General features: G+C 37.6%; 1 protein-coding gene across 1 annotated transcript in view; it reads right to left on the reverse strand.

Moving 5' to 3' along the window:
• The window catches only part of LOC117291403 (calcium-activated potassium channel slowpoke-like), a 37943-nt gene extending 20900 nt beyond the window's left edge, over positions 1-17043 (reverse strand). The window contains exons 1-5 of the mRNA XM_033773057.1: positions 17021-17043; positions 13015-13120; positions 11696-11848; positions 10298-10453; positions 1253-1300 (exon numbers count right to left, since the gene is read on the reverse strand). Coding sequence (XP_033628948.1) covers positions 1253-1300; positions 10298-10453; positions 11696-11848; positions 13015-13120; positions 17021-17043 — 486 coding nt within the window. The remainder of the gene's footprint in view (positions 1-1252; positions 1301-10297; positions 10454-11695; positions 11849-13014; positions 13121-17020) is intronic.
• Between the last annotated feature and the right edge of the window lie 7650 nt (positions 17044-24693).

Genomic DNA, 24693 nt, shown 5'->3' on the forward strand with positions numbered 1-24693 from the left:
GGATAAGTATTAATCAGGAAAATTGGTTAATCCTCAGCAAAATCGTATAATAATTATTTCATCACAATATTGAACAAAATCAGTACCTTGGGGTGGAGGGGCGGGGTTGGGAACGAGGTTGAGAAGAGGGACAGGGGTATTAAAATCAGTATTAGTTAAACCTTAACCAAAGGGGGTTGAGGAGTCGGGGCTAGGTTGGAGAATGAGATTGAGATGAGGTAAAGGACACCCGGGTAGGACGATAAGGAGGTTAAAATCAGCATTAGTTCAACCTTAACCGAAAGGGGGGGGGGGAAGAGGGGCTGGGAACGAGGTTGAGTAGAGGAACAGTACACTCGAGTAGGGAGGTAGGGGGATTAAAATTAGTATTAGTTAAACCTTCTTAACCGAAGGGGTGGATGAGGCGGGGCTGGGGACGAGGTTGAGAAGAGGAACAGTACACTCGGGTAGGGAGGTTATAGGGGGATTAAAATCAGTTTTAGTTCAACCTTAACCAAAAGGGGTGGGAGGAGGCGGGGCTAGCGGCGGGGGAACAAGGTTGAAAAAAGGGACAGTACACCTGGGTAGGGAGGTTGGGGATTTGAACTTGGTTAGAATTGGTTTTTGTTTGTTTATATGTTAAATAAATGCCCAAGAATTTTCAGATAAGATTCGCACAAGATTTTGCTGTTGTAAAGACTGACGCACTAAGATTAGTTTGCACTTTCGTTCGGCCCACAGACATAAAGAACCTGGGTTCTTTATGCTTGTGGTTCGGCCGTGTCGGAATTGGCGGCTACGACTACATATGTTCCCGAGGGCAACAATTCAGGACACGGCCTAAAAACAACAAACTGGGCCCACTGAGTTACAAGTGAGGCATATTGGTCTTCGCAGTTCTGACCTGCACACCTTTGCAGTGGTGTATCAAACACGAATTTCACCTTTTTCATGGTAAATAAAGAAAACTGATTTTTCGAATAGGCAGTTATTATGTTCTAACAGGAATAAGAGTGAAATGAACTTGTCTTTAATGGGTGTGGACAACGTTTGTTTGACCACGCCTTTAGCCATGCCCTTGACTAACGGCACCCACTAAAATCAAGGTCAATGCACTTTTATTCTTCTACAAATTTGGGTAAATTAATGTAAACAAATAATAAGTAAAACAGAGTTTTAGTAAAATTTTCATCTGAAAGATAAATGTAAAACTATAAAGAAGATAACAGTTTTTTCTTGAATGGGTTTGTTCATATCAGCAGGAATAACTTACAAGGTAAATTTCCGCTGGAGTAGATGCATTCTTAACAACCGACTGCGTCTGTAGAGTCAAACACCAACGACAAAATCATAAAATTGAAAGAAATAAAAAGCTGCAAAATCTGCTGGAAATCCTTGGAGAGTTTTCTGTCTCATTAGTGCTTGAGCTGCCAGTTAGGAACTGGCTTATTAAGCTATTTTCTATTACTACATATGCGCATGAATTCAGTTAAAATTAGTTAAGAAAGAGAATATGCTACAGAAACAGGGGAAGAACAGTCACCCGCTGGACTTTTTACAACACAGGCCGGTCCGCTGTCTTAGGGACATTCCCCATTGGCTCGTACACAAACAAGCCTTAGTCCGTCATGTGAGAAATAATATTGTTCGACACACCTGACCCTACCCATGCAAATATTCATGGGTCCGCCCCTGGAATGGGGGAATCTAATTTCTAGACCATCTGGAAGACTGTGGGGTCGCTTACAGTTAGTTTATCCCTCATTATATGCCTAGATTGAAACAAGAATTACCAGTTGTCAATTAATGGCATGGTTTTATAAAACGTTCCAAATGGACTATTGTAAACAACTAGTTATAAATGTTCACATGTTAGTTTTATTGTATAAACCTATATTTGGAATGTATCATTATTAAGACATTTGAAGGGTTCTAAAAAAAAAACAAAGGTATACTTTGCCTTCAAACAAATGATTTAAAGAGAAGGTACACATTTGGTAGTTACTCAAAATAAATATTATCTTAAAAACTGACTTGGTAGCAATCATTGGAGAGCTGTTGATAGTATAAAACATTGTGGGAAACAACTCCCACTGAAGTAACGTACTTTTTGAGAAAGAGGTAATTTCTCACTAAAATAATAAAAGACTTCTAGCTAGAAGTCTTTTATCTATCTGAAAGCACACAAATGCATCCAACAAGGGTTTTTTTTCTTTCATCATTTTCGATGACTGATTGAGCTCAAATTTTCACAGCCATGTTATTTTATGCTTATGATGGGATACACCAAATGAGAAGACTGGTCTTTGACAATTCCCAAACGTGTACCTTCCCTTTAACCAATTTAAACTAGGAATGTGTTTGTTAATAAAATTTGTTTGTGCAACTCCCTTTCGGGACCCTGGATTCACATAACAACCATAACTTATGTTACAGATGACGGAACCTTCAGTACAGAAGAAACAAGTCATGATCCAAAGATAATTAATGTATACGAACTAAACAAAATCTCCCGGAACGAAAAAAAATCGGTGGCTAATGATCAGAGCTTTGAATTTGCCTGTGTCTACCGCCCCCTGGCCAGTTGCTCCTGCTCCAGCCTTGGTAATGATTCATGCGTTCACGACTAAAGTGTGTGCATGGTGCCCGCTGCTCGTTGCAGCAATTACCCCTGCGCCGTAATGTGTCAGAGCAAAATGATGAATCAGTCTTAATTAGAATTGTTCTACCGTGGCCTAGTTTTCTTTTTCTCATAACTTATTCGGTTTATAAATAGGGGTTGTCACTCACTTGAACGAGTCGTTTGTGTTAATTAACTGTAGTGATTTAACAGTGTGAAGGAGGGGAAGTTTTAAAATGTCAGATATAGAAAGTGAGGGCGCTAGCTGTCCACTGGGCTCCAGGTAGAGTTAGGTCGTAGTCGAATTGGCGGCTACAGCTACGGCAACGGCTGTTGCTAAGGGTATTGCTAAGGGTATTGCTAAGGTCAGCCTATATAATTCAAAACCTGATGCCTCGTTGATCAAATCGTAGCCATAACTGTAGCTGCAAATTGGTACAGGGTATTTCAATGTCTCCCAAAGGACGTATCCGAATTGGCAGCTATCGGCTACGGCTGTTGCTAAGGTAATTCTATACACTTCAATGCATGATACCTCGGCAATCAAGCCAAAGCCGAATCCGCCAATTCAGACATGGTAACTCAATAACTACTTTGACATGAATAAGGTTTGTGTCTTATATATGAGTGTTTCATTTTGTCTTCCATATGCCATTTTTGAGCAAATGTTAGTTGTGTTTTTCAGTACTGAGGTCCTTGAACAGCAAAAAAAATTGTTCGGAAAGTGTAAAAAAGTTGTGTTGGAAACAAAAACAGGTTTTCTTTATTAACATGTAGTTGACTGGTTTAATTATTGAGGTTCGGCGACCCATTTCCCCGGGCCGAATTGTACATCTAACTTGAAACCCAACCTTCATCTCAAACTATCTTTGCCAATAACCAATATCGACCTCGTACACACTACATTGGCTTCTTCTCCTCACATGATGTCTTATTCATGTGTGATTACTCTAGGACATTTTTGATGAGCGTCTTTTCATCTTTCATGACATTTCTAGGTTTCATACACGGTCTGTAGCCGTTCTGGAACACTGTCTCTCAGTTGGAAGTATTGGTAGGGCAATAATTTGGTGAGTTTACTCGGGTGTTTGCAGAGCGGGGGCTCCCTTGTACAATGAGCAACCAGGCAGTGGGTTTAAAGTACTCCGTACCTCCCCCAGGCCTGGACCATCGAGCATACTAAACGCGCGGGGGAAAACTAACAAGTTTCGTACAGTACACAGTGCATGTTTACTGCAAATATTGCTGTTGGAGCAACCCCATTTTGCACTTGCACCATGTTATTCACTTCAAATAACTTTGAATTGAGCCACTGAGTCGAAGGCACCAACAACTCTACTTTCATACTCTCTGATAGGCCTACTGTTTTCACCGACTAAGATATCAACGCCAAAGTCAGGTAAATGAGATATAAGAACTATCCTGTACTGACTGACCAAAAAGATACACAATTAGGCCCATTAGACTATAATAAAAAAACATACTTTTCACTTATTGGATATACCTTTAACAAAAAACCGTCTTACCCTACTGATAGGCCTCTATACCAATGCCCAAATCAGGTGAATGATGAAAGTACTATCCTGACCAACCGGCCACAAAGATACACAAAGGTATTTCACAAAGATACACATATAATCACTATAATAAAAGTAAATAGGCCTCCTTGTCACTTGTTGGACCAGTATACAGATTGACAAAAGGACAAACACACATGGGGCACCGACAATACCCCACCACTAAACACACCACAAAGTATAAACAAATAAAGAAAACAAAACAAACAAATAAACACACCAACAAACAAACAAACACACCAACACCCTAACAAATCAACAAACAAACAGACCACCACAAACAAACAAGATTTTTACCAAAAAAAACGTTTGAAAAATGAAACAAAAATGAAATAAAAAGCCCACAATATGGACCGTGATATCCTTTATACACGTCGACACTATGTCAACAGTCTACGCGTAAACCATCTACATGTATGCTGTTGATATTCCTAGATATTTAAATATTCTAATTTGATTGTATCTCTTAAAATATATAATCAGATAAAACACCCAGTGTCCCGACACAAATTTGATATAGCTGGTCGATGAACTATAAAGAATAGCAATAAGTTACAGAGATCTACCGCAGTATATCTTAGCATATTATGGTGGGGTCTTCGTGAGAGAGAATTAACAGATTAAATGGATTATGCCGCGACGTTTTTTTCCTTCTTTTTCTTCTTCTTTTTCGCTTACAGGGGATGTTCAGATGGCAGGGGTTTTATGATAATTTATGGACTCGAGATTTTTCACTAGACAACTTCATGATGAAACACAAGTAATTTTGAGATGGAATTTAGGGTTATGTCACATCATGTAATTTACATGCAAGATCAGTTCCAGGCAATCTCCAAGATGAAGATAATTAACAGCTCAAATTTACGTAATTTTCTTGTAGATATTTAAAAAAAAAATGTATGTTGTGATACGGCAGTGCTCCTTTTGCTTTGTGGGACATTTTGGCCAGACTAGTTCATACATTTTACATTAATTCTGTTCAATATCTGTTCATAATAATGTCTGGTAAAAATAGTGCAAAATACATATCAAAATGATAATGTGATAGAAATTTGGGAGAAAATTTAAAATTTAATTCAAATGAGGCAATACCGTTTTACCATAAGAGAAATCTGATAATTAAAAAAAATGTACAACCAAATATGAAAATATGAAACAAGTCGGTGTATAAATGGAATAAATATATATATTTCTGTAAAAATGTGACGCTTAAGGAAATAACTTGAAAGAGTGTGCAGCATGATAACTAGATAAGTATTACTGATATTCTAACTGGAATAATGTGCATATTAATCAGATGATTTGATTATTCAGTAAATATTGAGATGCTTGTGAAGAAATGGTTATAAATAGTCAAACAAAATGACAACAAAAAAGCTATCAAAACCCAAAAGCCTACCACCAAGATCTCAAGAAAAGCAAAAGCCCACAAAATTGTTTTGATATTTTGTGAGTCAAACATCTTACCAAATCCTTTCCTTTTCAAGAAAAGCCAGCACCATTACTTGAGCAGGAGGTATTCAAAACTACAACAAGGAAAGTGTTCCTCATATTAAGAAGAAGCATTTGTGAACAGCCACAATCAGGGATAACTGTTGTTCATGTCCATTTTATGAACAACTGTTTGAAAACCACTCAGGGTTATGTCACGATTACTGGCCTTGTTGTGGAGCCCAAGGCAAATCCGATTTCTTTAGGAAAAGGAATATTGGTGCTATCCCATACAGTGTGTATCTGTTGACGTAATTTGGAGTGAATATAACTTTGTAGTAGTTATCGCAATGCCATTTATATATCAATATGACAATCTCTGTGCCAATGATGAATGCAAACAGATTTAGTTTGTCAAATACAATATCTGCAAAGAGTTACTCAAGTTTGTTACGTTGTTCATTTGGTGTATTTGTATACAAAGATACCCTTGATTGTGGCTGTGTGCATTTAGAATCTCCAGTTCCCTGTTACTTGATCTGAGCAAGTTGGGATGGGTGAATTAAGATGTCCACTGCATCTTAACACGAGCGAGGACTTTGTCTGCCCCGTTGCATGGATTTAAAATAGGTTAATCGCATCATTATTCCCGGATGGTTTTTCATTTGTTCCCGGGGCCTCTTTTTACAACCTCTAAATCTTGCTCCTCGATCCCAAAATCTGTTTGACATGAATAATGAAACTGTGCACTGTTGTGAAAAAGAGGAAATGGGGTCGAGGTGTTGATGTGGAGTGTTTAACTGATGGAATAGCATTACGACTGTATTAAGTGGCATGTTTAACTGATGGAAGAGCGTTGCGACTGCATTAAGGAAACATATGAGTATGGAAAAAGAATGGCAAAAGGAACACTTGTTAAAATACCAAATAGTACCAGAAATCAATCAAAATGGCAAGAGTTACAGTTTTGTCCAGAAGAAAAAGCAGGGTTCCTTAAACAATGAAGGCACACATGTATAGCACTCGGAACACGAAGTGCAGTTCCCGAAATGCTCTAAAACTGTGAGTCTTAAACAAAAGTAGGACTTGGAAAAGTCTAGGTACAGCACCCACATTGCATAACCAGCACCAAAAAATACTAACCCAAATGCCTGAATAAAAGGAGGGAAACATCACTCGGCTAACGTCACTTTGGCATCGCATAGTTTTATTGTTAAAATCTTGTGACTATTTTGAACAAAAAGTGTTCACTTGGCGTGTTCAACCGTTATTTGGTTTAAAACCAAAACTAAGTAGTTTTGGAAAACAAAAGGTAAGGTGCAACAATATGTGGGTATTAATTATGCCTGCATGTACAACATCCATGTCACAGGGATGGCAGGCAGGCTTCATATGCCCGGAATTTCACCATAGGGTGAAGAGTATTTGTTGCCTTTGCCCAGCTTTTTTTTACGTGCCTGAGTTTTCCCCACTGTTTTGGGAGGGCAGTTGTACCCCTTCCCCCCCCCCCCAACGCGGGTCGTTTGCTATGAAAAACACTTAATGACTTGCATATGTACAAGTTGATAAAGTGTGGATTTATTTCCCCCACATGTTTAACTTCGTACTCTATACCTTTATAGATTGTTCAAAATTCTCGACTTGCAGCTGTGGGCTGTCCATCAACAACAACAACAAAGAGGGAAAAAAGAGGGAAAGGAAAATAAAATGGAGAAAGAACTCGTTTATAAACTCTTTACAAAGAGCACATCCTTGTTGATCGCGGGTGAAAGTCATACGTGTCTTTACGAGTCTATGTGAAAGCCAGAGATGTACTTTCTCTAATTGAAAATACAGCCCGGGGTATAGGCCTGCAGTATTGAATGATTTACAACCTGTCTTAGAAGAAGCAGCATCATAACAATTATTTCAAGTTTTCTAAAATTAGATACCTAACACTAATTGCGTAAACACGTTTAATTTTATTCCAAGCGTATACACAGGGTTTCCGCAAATTACTCTTGTTAAAACTAATGATCTTATTTTTTTCAGTTTTATGTGGAATGGATCATGTTAATCATCAGTGACGCAGGATGACGATAGATACATGATTTTTTAAACGAGCTTACTGTTGTGATAATTTGGGGGACTGCAATATACCCCCACCCAAGTGCTTTGCCTCAGGATGAAAACACCCAAAATAATGCCAATGATCTACTAAATCTATTCGATGTGGTTCTTTTTCATTTGCGTGTGTAATTTTTGTTCATGTTTTAAAGTTCTACTATTTCAAACGTTGACCTAAATATTATGCCATTGAGGCTGTCCCAATTAAAAGTTCAAAGATAAATATTAATATTAATCACTTATTGCCAAAGCCCGGATTTTATTACACTCCCCCCCAAAAAAAAAAAAGTAATCAAAAAATATATTTAATTTTCTTTAAAAATATCCCACTGATAGCTGAAACTCAATCAGCCAACCAAGTTTCCACAACATTGCTCATGGGCAGGGGTTTATGTGTTAAAAATATGGGGGAAAAAAATGTAATTTTGATATTTGAATTGTGTAATAATAAACATGGTTTGATCACTATGGATGTCTGAAATGAGTCACCGGAGAATAATTATGAACTTGAAAAAAAAAAAGGGTTCGCTCTTACCTTACGTGGCAAACGCTTTGATTTAAAAAATCGACTGATCTGAAGTTATAGACATGACGTAGAAAACAAGATCAGCATGCATCAGAGGATAGTTGGTAAAGATAAACTAAACAAGACGTGATACTAAAGAGAAACAGGTTAATTAAAGGAGCACGTTGCCTTGGATCAGTCGAGTTGGTCTTTGAAAAGCTTTTGAAACCGTTTGTTAAGGAATGCAATGGTTAAGAGACCAACTCGACCGATCCAAGGCAACGTGTTCCTTTAAGTAACCCAAACCCCTGATTCCTCTAGAGTGTCCTCACTCAGAAGACGAGGAATTACACTTATCCCCAAAGCAGTGTTTCTAGAGTCAGTTTCAGAGAAGAGAGAGAAAGTGACACCCAACACGGGACAAATGTTTGTTCAGCCTACTGATTGGCCCTTCGCTTGGAAAAGGGTTACCAGATTCTGACAGGGTGGGCATCCAAATCGGTTTAGAATGCAGTCTGTGTTTGGATTAGTCTCAAATCGTTTCTTGGATTTATGAGATTTGTTTAAAAGCCACTGTAATTTCCCCCATGTTATAATGGAACAACCCGTGCCACGAAATGACCAGACAATGGACCTGTCTAAAGATTGCATCCCCTAAGAGAAATTCCATAGAAACATGCACACACTGCCGAATACACACATTTAATGTAAAATCACAATTAAAGGCAAATTATAACAGTTGTTATAGCACTGACTAGACCTACAAACCGATAAAAAAGTCACACAATGAATTGTATATGACGAAGAAAGATTGTGCAGAAATGGAGTAGAGCAAAGATGATTTCAAAAGCTTGAAAATCTAAATGGAAGAGAAGACTGAGTTTATAGACCGTAATAAAACATGAAACGCTCTGAAATGTTTTCTGTAAAATATTCGAAGAGTCAATCATGGCGTCCCAATGGGATACTTTGGAACGCTAGGTAGCAGCAGACTTACCAAGTAAATTTCCATTGTTTACGTGGTTCTGAGCATGTGCACTTTTCTGAGAGCAATGGATTCACCAGCTAAATTTGCTGCCACCAAGCGTCACGGGTCGAAACCGGGTCAATATTGAACCGGAAGCATTTAGAGTGCACTTATTGGAACAAGGCATATTTCAGGTAAACGTCAGGAATATTCCTTCCATTTCATGTTTTATTTGAGCCAAAGTTTCAATCTATGAACTATAATTGCAGCACCTTGAAAACCAAACCAGGCTCTATAGAAAAAATAGAATGTGCATAAATTAATAATGTTGATTTGCATATACTCAATACCTCATCCTCCGGGCCATGTTCATTTGGGCCATCTTTCTTTTTAATCTGAAGTAGAAAAATGTCAAATTTTCATAACCGATTTCTATACTTCCAAGAGGCCGGTGTGTTATTATAACATTTCTTTTGAATTGTTTTAAACACAACCATCCAGCTGAATCACAAGTAATGCTTCTGTACTTTCCCAAGAAAACATTGATTTCGTGTTTACTAATTTTACCTTATTCTCAACTCCACTGACACCAATGATTCCATCGACTTAAATGTGACTGAGCAATTTTTATGTTCAAGTTTTCCCTTGGGGGAAGTTATGTTTAAATTGTTGTCAAATTGAGACTTGAATTTAGAACAATGATTTTAGGACACAACTTCATCCCCTATCAGGTTGGTTTAAGGGTTGTAAAACCATTTTATGTCAGATGCATGTTTAGAATGATGCTCAGGCTGCTTTATAAATAAGTCTACTAGCTCCAACGTTGCAAATTTGTATTTGCTTTATTTATTACGTTCACTTTGATTTATCAAGTGTTTGGGATATTAATGTGTTTTTTCGATAGCACATTATCCTAAAACTTGGTGCTCTTTGCACAGACTACTACTCCAAATATTCAAACACTCGGTTAATAAACAAGCATAACGAGTTCCTCTTCTTAGCAATCTCAATTGACTGGAACAATATACATCACTGGATACTTAAGCATGTTTTACTTAGCTGGAGTTATGTGCTTATTGCTTATCGGCTGTGATAAAGCTAATTGCACTTACCTCTGAGCTTGAACGCATTGCAAACAGATTGGCCATCATTGTTGAGAACCCAGGGGCAAGACACGTCTGGGCCATGAAACCAAGTTTCAACGCAGCGATGCAAATAACATCGTCTCCGTAGGTCTGGTTCCAGCTTGGGATGTTCAATAGATGTGTCTTGGGTAGGAGGAGGAGGAAAGAGGTTGAATAAAGACACATCATATTGAAATTTAAAATACACGTGTTCCAAAGCTTAGAATGGTAAAACGGAATTAAAGACAATTAAAGTTTGAACCATTTTCCCCCTTTCAATAGTGGCTTACCTGAGAGGGGCAGAAATGGGCTTGCATAGAACCCAGTCCCCCCCCCCCCAATGTGAAATTGTGTGCTTAAGCCAAAGCCTTTTAGGAAACTTTTAATATGAAATGCAAATGTACTGTCAAGTCTGGCAGGGTTCGACCACTACAGAAACAACTCTAAATTCAAGGACTTTCTAGGTCCAGAAAACCCATTTACAAGGATCGAAATCCAGCAAATGTTGATGCTCTATTGGAGACTTGTAAATAAATCAATACATGTAGGTGTTGAATTACTTGACCTGTGCCAATTATAAAAGCTTGGTTGATCACCATTTCAGATTTGATTGGAAACCATGTTTTTGAAAAATCCTTGCTGCTGCTTGTGTTTTAAAAGCTAAGTAGGATTTGAACTTTGCATGGTGGAAATACGATATAGAAAGGTTTGCGGTAACACCATGTAATGACTATCTCTAATGAGCTGGGGTGGTTCTGAAAAGAACCGTTGGTTTCAACTCGACGTTTCGATCAGTATGCTCAGATCGTCATTTCAGTGAGTTTTTCTTTGATTTGTTTGCCCTTTTTATCATAACCTGAAAGCACTCTAGCAAAATGCAACTTATCATCGTCTAAACAACACTTTATCAGGCCGAAAATAATGTGATAGTAACTCTGGTGATTTTGAGACCTTAGAACACTAGATGGCAGCAGACTTACGAGGTAAATATCCATCGTTCACGTAGTTTTGTGATCACACACATGTACCAAGAACAATATTTTTTTTAATTTTTATTTTGTTATTTCAAATCTTAAAACATATTTTTTAGTTTATACACAATGATTCTTTGTACCACATAGCAGGGCTGTATGCTTCGATTTTGAAAGAGCAAGGGCACCAAGGCATTATTTTCTTGGTAAAGGGCACCCTATGATGAAATTGCAAATTTGTACTGGAGCATTTCAAGGGCACCAAGGCAATGACCAGGGGACACAGAGGCAATCGCCTTTGTTGCCGCCATGAAGAATCAGGCCTGACATAGCGTACCAAAAGTCCCACATTCTTAAATGATTGTTCTGTGAACAATAATCCAATGATGGTGGAAGTTTAATATTGGAGACTCACCTTACTATGGTCTTGGATTAATTGAACAATCACTCTCATCTCTGGGTTGAAATTCTTGATGGAGATAACACGCATGATTTGGCCCGAATCTTCACTGTCCGGTTGAGGGCAGTATTTATTGCAAAGAATGAGGCAGGCATCTGATTCATTTAACTGTAAAACACAAGAATATTGAAGTAAAAATGTCAAACAATTTGTTCTATTTACAAACAGAGTGAGACGGTTTTCAGAAAACCAGTGGATGAGTTTAATGTCTATTCAAATGAAATTTGACGTCAGTGTTGTTTCAAATCAGTACATTTCCATTGTTCATCATCGGTTTACCTCTAAAGCCCCTTTCACACCAGAGCAATTTAGCAAGGGTCCCTTGCTAAATTGTAACATGGTTGTAAAATTTTACAAAATGTACCTCATGTGAAAGCAACTGTTCTTACTGTCCAGGCTCTTTTGCAAAATTCTGTCCACAACATTGCTACATTTCACAACCATGCTAAAATTAAGCAAGGGACCCTTGCTAAGTTGTTGTAGTGTGAAAAGCACTTATGACGTCAATGCAATAGGTCAATCAGAATGACTGAACTGAACCTGGGTCCAATTTCATAGAGCTGCTAAGCACAAAACTTTGCTTAGCATGAAGTTTTTTGCCTTGATAAAAACAGCATTACCAACCAAATTTCCATGTGATTTTTAGGAAAAGCAAACAACTGCTGAATACATGTGGAAGCAATATGCAACAAATGGAAATGTGGTTGGTAATCCTATTTTTATCAAGGAAGAAATTTCATGCTAAGCAAATTTTTGAGCTAAGCAGCTCTGATCGAGATGAACGAAACTATGTTTGACATTTTTGTCAACATTTTAGTCAACACAATTGTGTCGACTTAAAGGCAGTGGACACTAATGGTAATTTAACTCAAAATAATTATTAGCATAAAACCTTATTTGGTAATGAGTAATGGGAAGCTGTCCTTGGTATAAAACAATTGTGAGAAACGGCTCCCTCTGAAGTAACGTAGTTTTCAAGAAAGAAGTAACTATACACAAATTTGATTTCGAGAGCTCAGATTTAGAACTTGAGGTCTCGAAACCAAGCATATGAAAGCACACAACTTCGTGTGACAAGGGTGTTTTTTATTTCATTATTATCTCGCAACTTCAACGACCGATTGAGCTCAAATTTTCACAGGTTTGTTATTTTATGCATATATATGTTGAGATACACGAAGTGAGAAGACTGGTCTTTGACAATTACTAATAGTGTCCAGTGTCTTTAACATAATGTGCATTGTAACATTTTTGACGAATTGAAGACACTTTACCTTGACTCGCTGTAAGTCTGATGGGTTGAAGACAGATCCCTGGAAATACCTGAGCTTGGTGAAATGACGTCTGAATAAAGCCTGTAACTCCAGGTCTGGGTCGGCCCTGAGGAGGAAAAACAGATAGAGACAAACCAGGTTAGGAATTAAAGTGTCACATTGATTGCTGGAAATTGAGTTTTTTTTAATAGTTTTTTTAAATAATTTTTTTAGAATAATAATAACAATTCATATATGGCGCATAATAATAACAATTCATACATGGCGCATTTCACAATAACCGTATCAATGCGCTTTACATTAAGTGCCCTGGTCATACAGCCAATAACATCCCTTTTTTAATGTTTCTCAGCTCCTTTGGGATACTACAACCTGGGCAACAATTTATATCGCTCCAAATGCTTTTTCATTCACAATATCAATCTATACCCTCGCAAGTACTCATTTATACCCCTGGGTGAAGAGAAGCAATTAAAGTAAAGTACCTTGCTCAAGGACACAAGTGTCACGACCGGGATTCAAACCCACACATTCACCCTTAAAATCACAAGACACATTTGGTAATTACTCACAATAGATAACAAAATAAAAGCTGACTTAGTAAAATTGGTAGAAACCATTGGGAGAAACTGCTCCCTCTGAAGTAAGTATGTTTTTTTTTAAAGAGGTAATTCCTCACTAAAACTTCAGGCTTTTTCTATTGTCCAAATCAATCAATGCAGTCACGTATTCGTCGAAAACACAAGTTATAACAATGAAACAATCAACGAACAATTTTAGTGTTCACGATCTTTTAAACAGGTTTTAACATTGTATTGGTTTTGTATTTAATGCCAACATCGCAACGCTATTCTGTAGTTTCAGATGATTATTTCTGGCCCTTGCAATGTGTAATTTTGAGTAAATTACATCCTCCTTAAAGTTATCTGTACCGCATTTGTATTTCATAGTTCATAGTTCATAGTTCAATTTATTTAAATACCGTTCACGTTTTATCATCATGTGGTTCCAGTATTAAAAAAATACAACTGTAGATCTGATTGTTTGTCTGTCATTGTTTATTGCCAGATTGCATTATGTTTTTCTGTATCTCGACAAACAGGAGCAATTAATTAATTTTGTTACGAACTTGTGAATGTAGTTTGCTTTGGCAGTGAACAGACACTATTGGTAATTACTCAAAATAAGAATAAGCTAAAACCTTACTTGGTAACGAGTAATGGGGAATTATTGATAGTATAAAACATTGTAAGAATTGGCTCCCTCTGAAGTAACGTAGTTTTCGAGAAATAAGTAACTTTCCACAAATTGGATTTTGAGACCTCAGTTTTGAATTTTAGGTCTCGAAATCAAGCATCTGAAAGTACAAAACATCGTGTGACAAGGGTGTATTTTCTTTCACAGTTATCTCGCAACTTCGACGACCAATTGAGCTAAACATTTTCACAGGTTTGTTATTTTATGCATATATGTTGAGATACATCAAGTGAGAAGACTGGTCTTTGACAATTACTAATAGTGTTCCTTGTCTTTAAGGGAAGGAAGAGAAGAATAAAATGTTATTGACTGAGAAAAAATCCCCACTATAATTTCATTAAAGCGTTAACCTGGTTGTTTTAGATGCATTGGGCGAAGAAATTACCAAACACTATACAGGAAGACTGCATGTAACAAACAGTTATGTTAAGGAAAAAAAAAGAAAAGAAAAGAAACCTCCTTTCTCCCAGGGAGAGAAAGAACAGAGCAAAAGCCAGCGTGTTGGAGAAAAACAGCAGCCAAAAACAGACAAAAAGATCTGTAATAAGATTACGAGCTAGAAGCGTGCACAGTGAAAGAGACTAGGGCATTATAGAGAAGCAGAAATGGAAGGCCTTGAGATTGGCTAATATGGTTAATTCTGCCGGGGATGCTCCAACTTTGTAGAGAATGAGAGAAGGAGAGCATCTGCTTTAGAGAAGGGTTCAAATTGCAGTGTTAGTCGCCCTGTATTTGATGTTTTGCAATTTGAAAAGCTTATTTTTAGAATGAAAACGGAAATTGAACTGAAAGCATTTCATATCATCTTGAGAAAAGTGAATTCCGTGTAAAACATCTTGAACAAGATGGCGTCTAATAAGGAGTTAGCTAAGCACTTAACAGTTATGCTTACCAGAATAAGGTTACCAGAAAAAACACTGTGTCACAATTTGTGACCGGTATCCTGCTCATATTTTCTGTTAAGTAGTATTTTCTGCTTCACCAGCTCTATGAAATTGGGCCCAGAAGAATGAGCCAAAACACTGTCGCGTGTACCATTGTGACCGGTATCTTGCTCATTTCTGATATTAAACAAGTAATTGGTAAGTAATTATTTTCTTCTTAAGCAGCTCTATGAAAATGGGCCCAGGATAAAACCGTTACTTGTGACTTCATAAAAATAATCAACTACTACTAAGCAAAAAAAAAGTTAAGTAATATTTCCTATGACATTGGGCCCAGGATGAAGTAAAAACGTTGCTTGATGATTTCAAAGAATCATCAACTAAATGACAGTTGGTTATTTGATATTTTTATTGCCATCCAATGTTGGACATCCCCTTTAAGTGCTCGAAGTGCCTTGTCAATGGTATGAATAGATTGGAGATTTGCCACAACGGCTCAAGTTTGAAACAGCTCAGGGACCGGATCGTCCCTTGCCGTCCTAGGGACAAAGGGACTCTGACGTCATCCACTCAAGGATCCGGGTGGAATCATCATTTTTATTTTGAATGTTTAATGGAATATGAGAATCCCCCATGGTAGGTTTGTGGAAAGGCACCGGTAATTCAAAACTTGCTGCTATGAAAGAAATATAATCAAATATTCATGTTTAGATATCATGAATGAAAAGGGTGTCGTTCAATGATGAAGTATAAGGCGTACAGTATGTATTGTACACTTAGTCAAGACATGTGTGTGTGTGTGTGTACATCTTATAGTAGAGGCACACTCAGCAATATGGGATCCTCACCAAAACACCTACAAAAATCAGTTGGTAGGGGTTCAACGGCGATCTGCCAGATTCGTCCTTAACAATAACAATAGAAAAGATAGCGTCAGCAACCTGATATTAACAACTCGACTGGGAACACCTTGAACACCGGCGGGCCATCCAACGCTTGTCACTCCTTTACGAATCCGTTCACAAGCTTATTCATTGCCATAGACACTGAATCATACCAGACCAAATCGCACACGGGAAGGGTTGGAACTAGACAACAGGCTGCAACTGCCTTCATCAAGCCTTCTGCAGACAAAGACTGTTACAAATTCTCCTTCCTCCAAAGATCCTTTGCAGAATGGAACAAACTACCACAGGCACAGGGTATTCGCGACGCACCAACTATTAGTATTTTTAAGAGTAAACTTCAAGATGGATATGGGTAACATCATCAGGGGGGGGGGGGCTCACTTCATGTAAATCATTGCTGCTCAGGCACCTGCACGTGTACATCCCGATATGTGGAGATTGTGCAGTAATCCACCAGAACCAGAACCAGACACTGTAGGGAGGGCCGGTCCTCTAACTATATTAAATTAATAAAGCCTTAGGACTAGCATTTGCCAAAATACAATCAAATAATAATGAATGCCAATCAATGACAGCTAAAATATATCAAATAAACTTCTCCTGCATAGGTTTAATGGTAACCCATAGCAACCAACACAAAAAGTATCAACACTACTATACAGTATACAAAACATGTAGCCTATTTTAACATTACACAATGCAAAGTAAAAGTTCACAAAAAGGTCAGTACACAGAGGCTAGCGGACGCACGTGTGACGGTGCTGCCTGGCAATACTCACACACACAAAAATTATCAAAATAGTGAGCTACAAATCACAGATTTCAGGTATAAATGAGGGATTAAACATGAAACAATACTCACAGATATCTATATGAACTTATCCATCCCAGATAAATGTTTTTTTTTTGAGCACGGCCAGAGCCATGCTCCCTACAAAAATAGAGAGAATTACCAACCAAAATAGTATGTGCTCTTTCATGACGGATGGAAAAAGAGAGTGATTGTCACATGACAATCCTAAAAGTAAACTTTTTAGAAGTTAAACAATGAGGGCGCACTCATAAATATAATTATTTACACTATTTTGCGTATCTTTTTAATGGCAAAGGAGGGCTCTAAAATTACAAATATTAAATCTTATATAAAAATAAGTAATTGGGCACTGCCTTTAAATCATTCAAAATGTGGTTGTTTGGAATTGCTCCCTGTTATTTTTTTTGTTCACTGCACTTATGCACTAAGTGTGTTGTGATTAATGGGATGTGAATTAAAAAAACACACATAAATTTACAGCCAGCAGAACATACGGCTCGCCATTTTGAAGAGGCAGACACATTTCTAGATTATGTTTTGACTTAGTTCCTACGATGTTTATACCGAGGTTTAGTCTTTTGTTTGTTTGTTGTAGTATCTGCCCATTATAAAGGTACCAGAATAAATGTTTTTGCTTACCTAAATGTCATGTGCTGTGATTAATTAGCCATTTTCCATTTGAACTGTAAGTGTTCACTTCTGGTTCGCCTTCATATTGTCATCATGTATCTTAATGATGTACACATGTACTTTATGGCAACCTCGAAATAAATGTAACCCTAAGTGCTCAATCAAAAGGCAATAGGCCTACAGCAATTCAACCATTATAACTTCCTAAACTATTCTACAAACAATTTAGTATGTTTCTACTATTATCATCGTTTACTGATTTATACATTCCGTCTGCATTTTGCCAATGATTTATTAACAGCTCGAACCACTCGCCGAATGTTCATAGGAAAATCACATGAATTATGAAACTTGACATTTATAAACCCAACGCAAACATCATGATCTTTGCTTTGGTGTTTCCTAGTGCAGTGTTGAATTACAGGCACGAGTACAATGATAACAAAAAAAACAACCAAGAAACGTTATGGTGTATGGGTAAAAGGAAAAAAAAGAAGAAAAAAACGCTTTACTATGACAATTTAAAAGAAACAAATGTGTCTAGAATAATGTCTGACTCACCACTTAATTACAAATTACGCGGTGTAATATAATTGAATTGAACTAAACAAGTATGCTATACAAGAAGTATAGAAGACAGAAATATCTCAGACTATCATGAAATGAGCCGCAAAGGAACAGACACACATGTGTTTTAAAAAGAAGACTCGAGGACAAAAAAAAAAAAAGGAAGTGGAAAAAATTCATTTAATGAAATTCTAAAATAAAGAAGCATAAAATAGATATTAGACGAGTAGGGCATAGAGTTTGTAAGACGACAACCTTGGGGAAATTGTCATGGGGGAAAACGATAGAGGGGAAAGATATGTCAACAAGGGGACATCAATACAGACAACAGATATAAAAAAAAACTGCCATGGGAGAAAGAGATAATTAAAAAAGAAGAAGGGAGAATGTACAAACAAGACGTCAGTATCGGTAGAGAAAAAAGCTTTGAATAAACCATAGTCTGTGGAAAAAGGGTTCCGTTAAAGGCACTATAGACACTATTGGTAATTGTCAAAGACCAGTCTTCTCACTTGGTGTATCTCAACGTATGCATAAAATAACAAACCTGAGGAAATTTGAACTCAATGGGTCATCGAAGTTGGAAGATGATAATGAAGGAAAACACCTTTGTCACACGAAGTTGTGTGCGTTTAGATGGTTGATTTCGAGACTTCAAATTAATTCTAAATCTGAGGTATCGAAATCAAATTCGTGGAAAATTACTTCTTTCTCGAAAAACTACTCCACTTCAGAACAGAAGGAGCCGTTTCTCACAACATTTTATACTACCAACCTCTCCCCATGTCTCGTTACCAAGTAAGGTTTTATGCTAACAGTTATTTTGAGTAGTTATACCAATAGTGTCCACTGCTTTTAAAGGCACTGGACACTTGGTAAATGTCAAAGACAGTATTCTCACTTGGTGTATTTTAACATTATCTATAAAAAATATATAAAAATCTGTTAAAATTTGGAATCAATATTGGTCATCGAATTTGCAAGAGAATAATGAAAGAAAAAACCTTCTGCAGTACTTTGTGTCCTTACAGATGCCTAATAGGTCTACAACATTTCATTCAACTGAAGTCTTTATTTTGGTTTTTACCCATACATGTACACCGATGTGTGTTAGCACTGTATACTCGGTACTCTCCCGATTCCAGTGGAAAAAAAACACTCGGGTTGGATTCGAACCCACGAGTCTTAGAAGTCTTTAGTATTTGAGTGAGAGTTTACCTCTTTCTCAAAAACTACGTGATTTCAGAGAGTGCCGTCTCTCACAATGTTTTATACTATCAACAGCTCTCCATTCCTCATTATCAAGTAAGTTTTCTGTGCTACTAATTGTTTTGAATGTTTTTTACCAAACATGTCCAGTGCCTTTAAGAAGGCAGAGAGATGGTGGAGGACAGGGAGATGTAAAGGAGGAGATTTTAGCCTTGATGCAGTGGGAAAGGAGTACCGTCTTGGTGAGATGGATAACTAGGTCCTTAATAAGATGTACAGCAAGATGAATTTGAAGACACGGTGAGATGTGTCACGAGAAAAACCGATTGTCAAGCCGTGATACAAACCGAACAGAGCAGTTATTAAAGTTCTTTGTGCAATTTGTATGGATGAAAAATTCAACAAACAAGTGAACGTTGTATTTGTTGATAAAAAAACAGAAGCTTAAACCAGATACTTTATACACAAATCGAGTTCCCTCAAAATGGACTGAACACCTCTTTAAATCACTTCTCCAACACTCTCCAGTTCAACAGCCTCGCATTGTAATTAAAAACCCATCCAAAACATCATCACAGAAAAAAAGGAAAACCAAAACAAAACTCAACCGTTGCCTCAATGCATCATAGAAAAAGACAAGGGCACGGGAGACTTTGCACTTCTCTTCTAACGGTTCCCTATTTCACCTCCTGTAATTTGACAGAGTAAACATCATGACTGAAGACGAATTGAGTCTTGAGGGATGTGGGTAAGCCAGTCTTAAACCCCGCCGAGACTCCAAGGCCAAGCAAACATGAATGTCAAGAGAGGCAACATCCACACATACAGTCGAGACCTGATCATGTATGATTTATACGGACGGTGGAATCTTGCGTTCACTCCGCTCGCTCCACTGCGCGCTGTCGTGTCGGCCGAATTTTTACAAGAGAGATTTATACTGTAAATCGATGTCTTGCCGTATACTAAACAAAATAACATGGACAGGAATCATTTCGAAAGCTGCATGTCCACAGCACAACATCAGCCCCCCTAAAAAAAAAATTATGCTTAACACATTTCTGCTAAGCAAATTTAAGCAGGATACCAACCACAGATTGTATATGTGACATGGTACTTTGGCTGGTAACCTTATTGTGGTAAGCATCAATCGGGCGTGCTTAGCTAGTTGTTGTGCTTAAGCAGCTCTATGAAATCGAGCCCTTCCCACATAACACAGTATGGCGCGTACGAACAAATACACGTATGTTTAGTTAACCGGGAGCGAAGCCAAGCCTAAAGCTATTACCATTGATTTTCTTTTTTTAAATAGTGCATTAAACAAAATCGTCCAAAGCAAATTATAGCTTTTACTGGCATGGCAACACAACCCCGTTGAGAATTCCCTGTATGATTCCACTCAAAGTAGAGGAACAGTAATCACCACTGAAGCTGGGTTTTATATCTTTGTCTGGCAGTGCCGCTTTTCCCCAAGTGTTGGTCACAGACAACCGACCAGCTAAATGTACGCATTTTCTTTGTTTTATTGAGCATAACGGGGAATTTGTTTCCATTAATCCGCCAGGCCTATATGTTTCCCATGATCTTAAAGGCACTGGACACGTTTAGTAATTGTTAAAGACCAGTATTTTCCTTTGGTGAATCCCTGCATATGCACAATATACAAACCTGTGAAAAATTTGGCTCAATTGGTCATCGAATTTGCAAGAGAATAATGACAGAAAAGAGTGTGCTTTTAAGATGCCTACAAATACTTCAGGCCCGAATTCTTTTAGTATTTCAGTGATAAATTACATCTTTCTCAAAAACTACGTTACTTCAGAGGGATCCGTTTCTCACAATGTTTTATACTTTAAACAGCTCTCTGTTGCTCGTATACCAAGTCGGTTTTTATGCTAACAATTATTTTGAGTAATTACCATTAGTGTCCAGTGCCTTTAATTGGAAGCTATATATATCCATGTCGACATACGGTAGATTTTTGATAAATGGACCGACAAATGGTCGAGGCAGCAGTGGTTTGTTGCCATCGTGATTCTGAAGTGAGATGTGGAACAGTGAGTGCGAAAGACACTACTTGTTTATTAGCTAGGGCAAAATCTAGCTCTAGTTTTTAAGGTAGCACCATTTTACTGATGGCATGAAAGTTAGCGATGAAGTGACAGAGAGTTAATTACCATGTCCAAAATGGCCATTAGTAGAAATACAGGAGTATCAATTTAGAAAAAGGTTTCGCGTGAAGCCATTGCACTTTAATGCTTGAAACTGCTTTTGAAATATTTGTTCAACCTCGTAAATTACTTCTGAAAGAGTAGTGGACAGATGTGTGTTTGAATTCAATTTAAAATTCCAGTTTTGTTTTTCAAACAGAAAAGGGGAAACTCCACTACTTACAGTAATTTCTTTCAAATACAGGGCTGTTTACTTCTGAAAGATTGAAATAAATGTGTGTCTGAATTCAATTTTATATTCGTGATTTTGTTTTCAAAAGAGAGAGAGTAATAGTTGTTTTTTTGTCTTTCTAGATCAAATTAAACAGTGCTGTTGTTTAACCACGATGAAAAGCATTGATTTTCAATTTCGCACAAAGTAGTGTAGGCATTGGAAAATATCGAAAACTGTGTGTGTCACTGCGACATGCAAAGTGTTCGAAGTTGGAATCTATTTGGAAATGGGAAGACAAATCACTTCTTCGGTTGACTGGGGTATACATAGATGACTATTCATTGCTTCTCTTTATATATACGACGGAAAGTAAAATGATGGAAATAAACGAATAATAAATAGGTAAGAAATCCTCTCGCTGTATTTGTTTTGTTCCACTGCGGTGCAATTTTTAGTAGTTGTACTAATTTTCTCATTGTACGTTGTCATGCGCATTTCAACAGCTTGTCTGTAAACACAATAGTAAACACAAGCTCCACGATGCATTTGTCATTTGGAATACACAAATTTCCCCATTCAAACCAATTCAGTGTGTTTGTCCCTACCTCCATTGGTCCATGTTTATCTCTGTTTTGTTTTCCAGTTTCCGTGAGTTTGAAACAAAACCTAATAAGGGGATAATTACTGCCGCCCCCAGGGGGCGTCCTAGCTCCGAATTAGATAAATTGGTCCGAGTCTCGGAGTAATTGGTATACCCATGTCGATTAACTTGTTTAAATGACATCATTATTCCTTCATTCCAGAAACGAAACTCTATCTAGCTCATCAAAGCTATGAATCAGGCAAATACTTGGTTGAAACATTGTGTTTGTCTTAAAAAACAAAAAACAACAACAATGCTGTCTTTGCGAGAAAACTGCTTGAAAACTCATATTTAGTTATGTTAAGGAGAATGAACGAGCAGGTGTAGATTAGTGGATAGATTCTTGAAAATAGTCTACACTTCTATGATTAGAGTGTCACAGACAGAGTTAAACATCAAAGAACATCTCTCCACTTTAAAACCGCAAAAAAAAACACCAACAAACAAAAAGCAACCACAAACAAACAAACGAACAAACAAACGCACAGCTCTTGGTTGTGACCACTTAAGGAAAATAATATTCTTCAACACTGTAAATAACACTTTGTGAAGGTGTGGTAGTGTTTAAGTCTATAGTGTTCCAAGTCTTTACATCATGTGGACTTCCTTTTGGTTTCAGGTCCACACCTCGTAGTATCATTAAAACAAACAAAAAAGCCTCCCAACAAACCAAAATAAAACACCTAAAACAGCAACACTAAAACAACTGACATTCGAAGACTAGCACCGATGAAATTCACAGATTAATTTTATGCATGTGTGTGATATCACTGCACTGCCCCTATAAAGTCACCTTTAATTTCGATCAAGCTTTTCCATCAATTGCGTGGCGTTTGATTATCCTATACTGACAGCAACTCATCACAAGAAGTCATGACGTCACGCCAAGAGCGTCTCCGATAATCTTTAGTAACACTTGTGATAGATGCGAGTGTAGCAGACGTCGAGTGCGGGGCCTTAACGCTTTTCAAATTTCATTTCTTAATGCACTTTTTGATTAATGTGATTAAGAAACAACTCAAAGAATATAGCTCATCTGTCAGTAAGGGTTTTGCTTGACTAAAAATAAAAATTGAAGCTTAGACTTAAAGATAGAGTCAAAATTGTTGTCAATTATTCTCAACCGACGATAAAATGGCTCGCTTGCAAATAAATTAACATAATATTTCTGGTGGGAAAAAACAGAAAGGAGACGATGAAGAAGAGAAAAAATATAGGCACAAACGATCTATAGATATAGATTTTTATATTCATTAACTTGTGGAGTTATTACCCAAAAGAGCACACTGCTCTCAATGAGAATTACCGTTAAAACCTCTCTAACAATCATACATTTAATTCGATTTACGGATTATATCATGGGCCGACTTTAAAGTAAAACACAAAACATGTTTAGTAGAATCAGTCGAATGAAAGTTGCATCAGTTTGTAATCAAACGAAACACACAAAACTTCCTCTAAAACAATACACTTCCTTCCAAACAAATAAAAACAAAAATGCTCGATAACTTGACAAGACGACTAGACATCTTTAACATTTCCTCCCTGCAACCTCCTCCCGTCACACTAAGCCCTTGACAAAGAGGGTTGTCAATTCCAAAGACTTCAAACAGAGAGAAAGGCAAAACCCTGACCATTTGTCAAGTACACCGCAGTCCCATCCTTAATCAGGCTGTCCTCCAACGCAATGCCCAATCCTACATGACATTTGAGACTGTGTATTGACAGCGAGCATTCCCCCCCCCCTACACCCCTCCCTCCCACCCAACCGCCTGAGCGACCATCTTCAAGACCGTCAGGTAGCTGCCTATAATTGCCAACCCGAAACATGTCGGGTATCTTTCTGAGTTGATCATGGCTGTAATTTCAGTCCTCGCGTCAGTCAACTGTGATTGTGACAACAAACGCCAGGTCTATACCCAACACATTCAGTAATCGGAGATTTCAAAACTCATTTTGGGAAGAGGGATTTTGCTCTGAATGTGGGTGTCAACTAATTTCTTAGACGGGGTATTCATTTCTGCTGGTTAGGATGTTAAATTTTCGGAGTTAGGATGTTTACATCGAGATGTCGTTTTATGTGTATATGTAAAACGCAGCATGGAAGCAACGTAACATGTACAGCTCAAGTACTCAGCGCTGAAACTTGAGAGTTCAGAAGCGCACTGAGTTCCGAAGAAAAAAACCCTGCAAATTGAGTTCAAATCTAAGTCTAAGGTAATTCTTTAAAACTTATTGTCTTAATTTAATCACAACTACAGAGAGTTTACCCTTTGCATAAAGTAAACTGCTTCAATGTTTTAAAGGGAAGGTATCACGTTTGGTAATCACTCTGCAATACAAATTTATTTGGTCAGAAGCCTACAGCAGCTTTCGATAAAGCAT

This window comes from Asterias rubens, chromosome 6, assembly GCF_902459465.1.
Source record: "Asterias rubens chromosome 6, eAstRub1.3, whole genome shotgun sequence".
In the NCBI taxonomy this organism is placed as follows: domain Eukaryota; kingdom Metazoa; phylum Echinodermata; class Asteroidea; order Forcipulatida; family Asteriidae; genus Asterias; species Asterias rubens.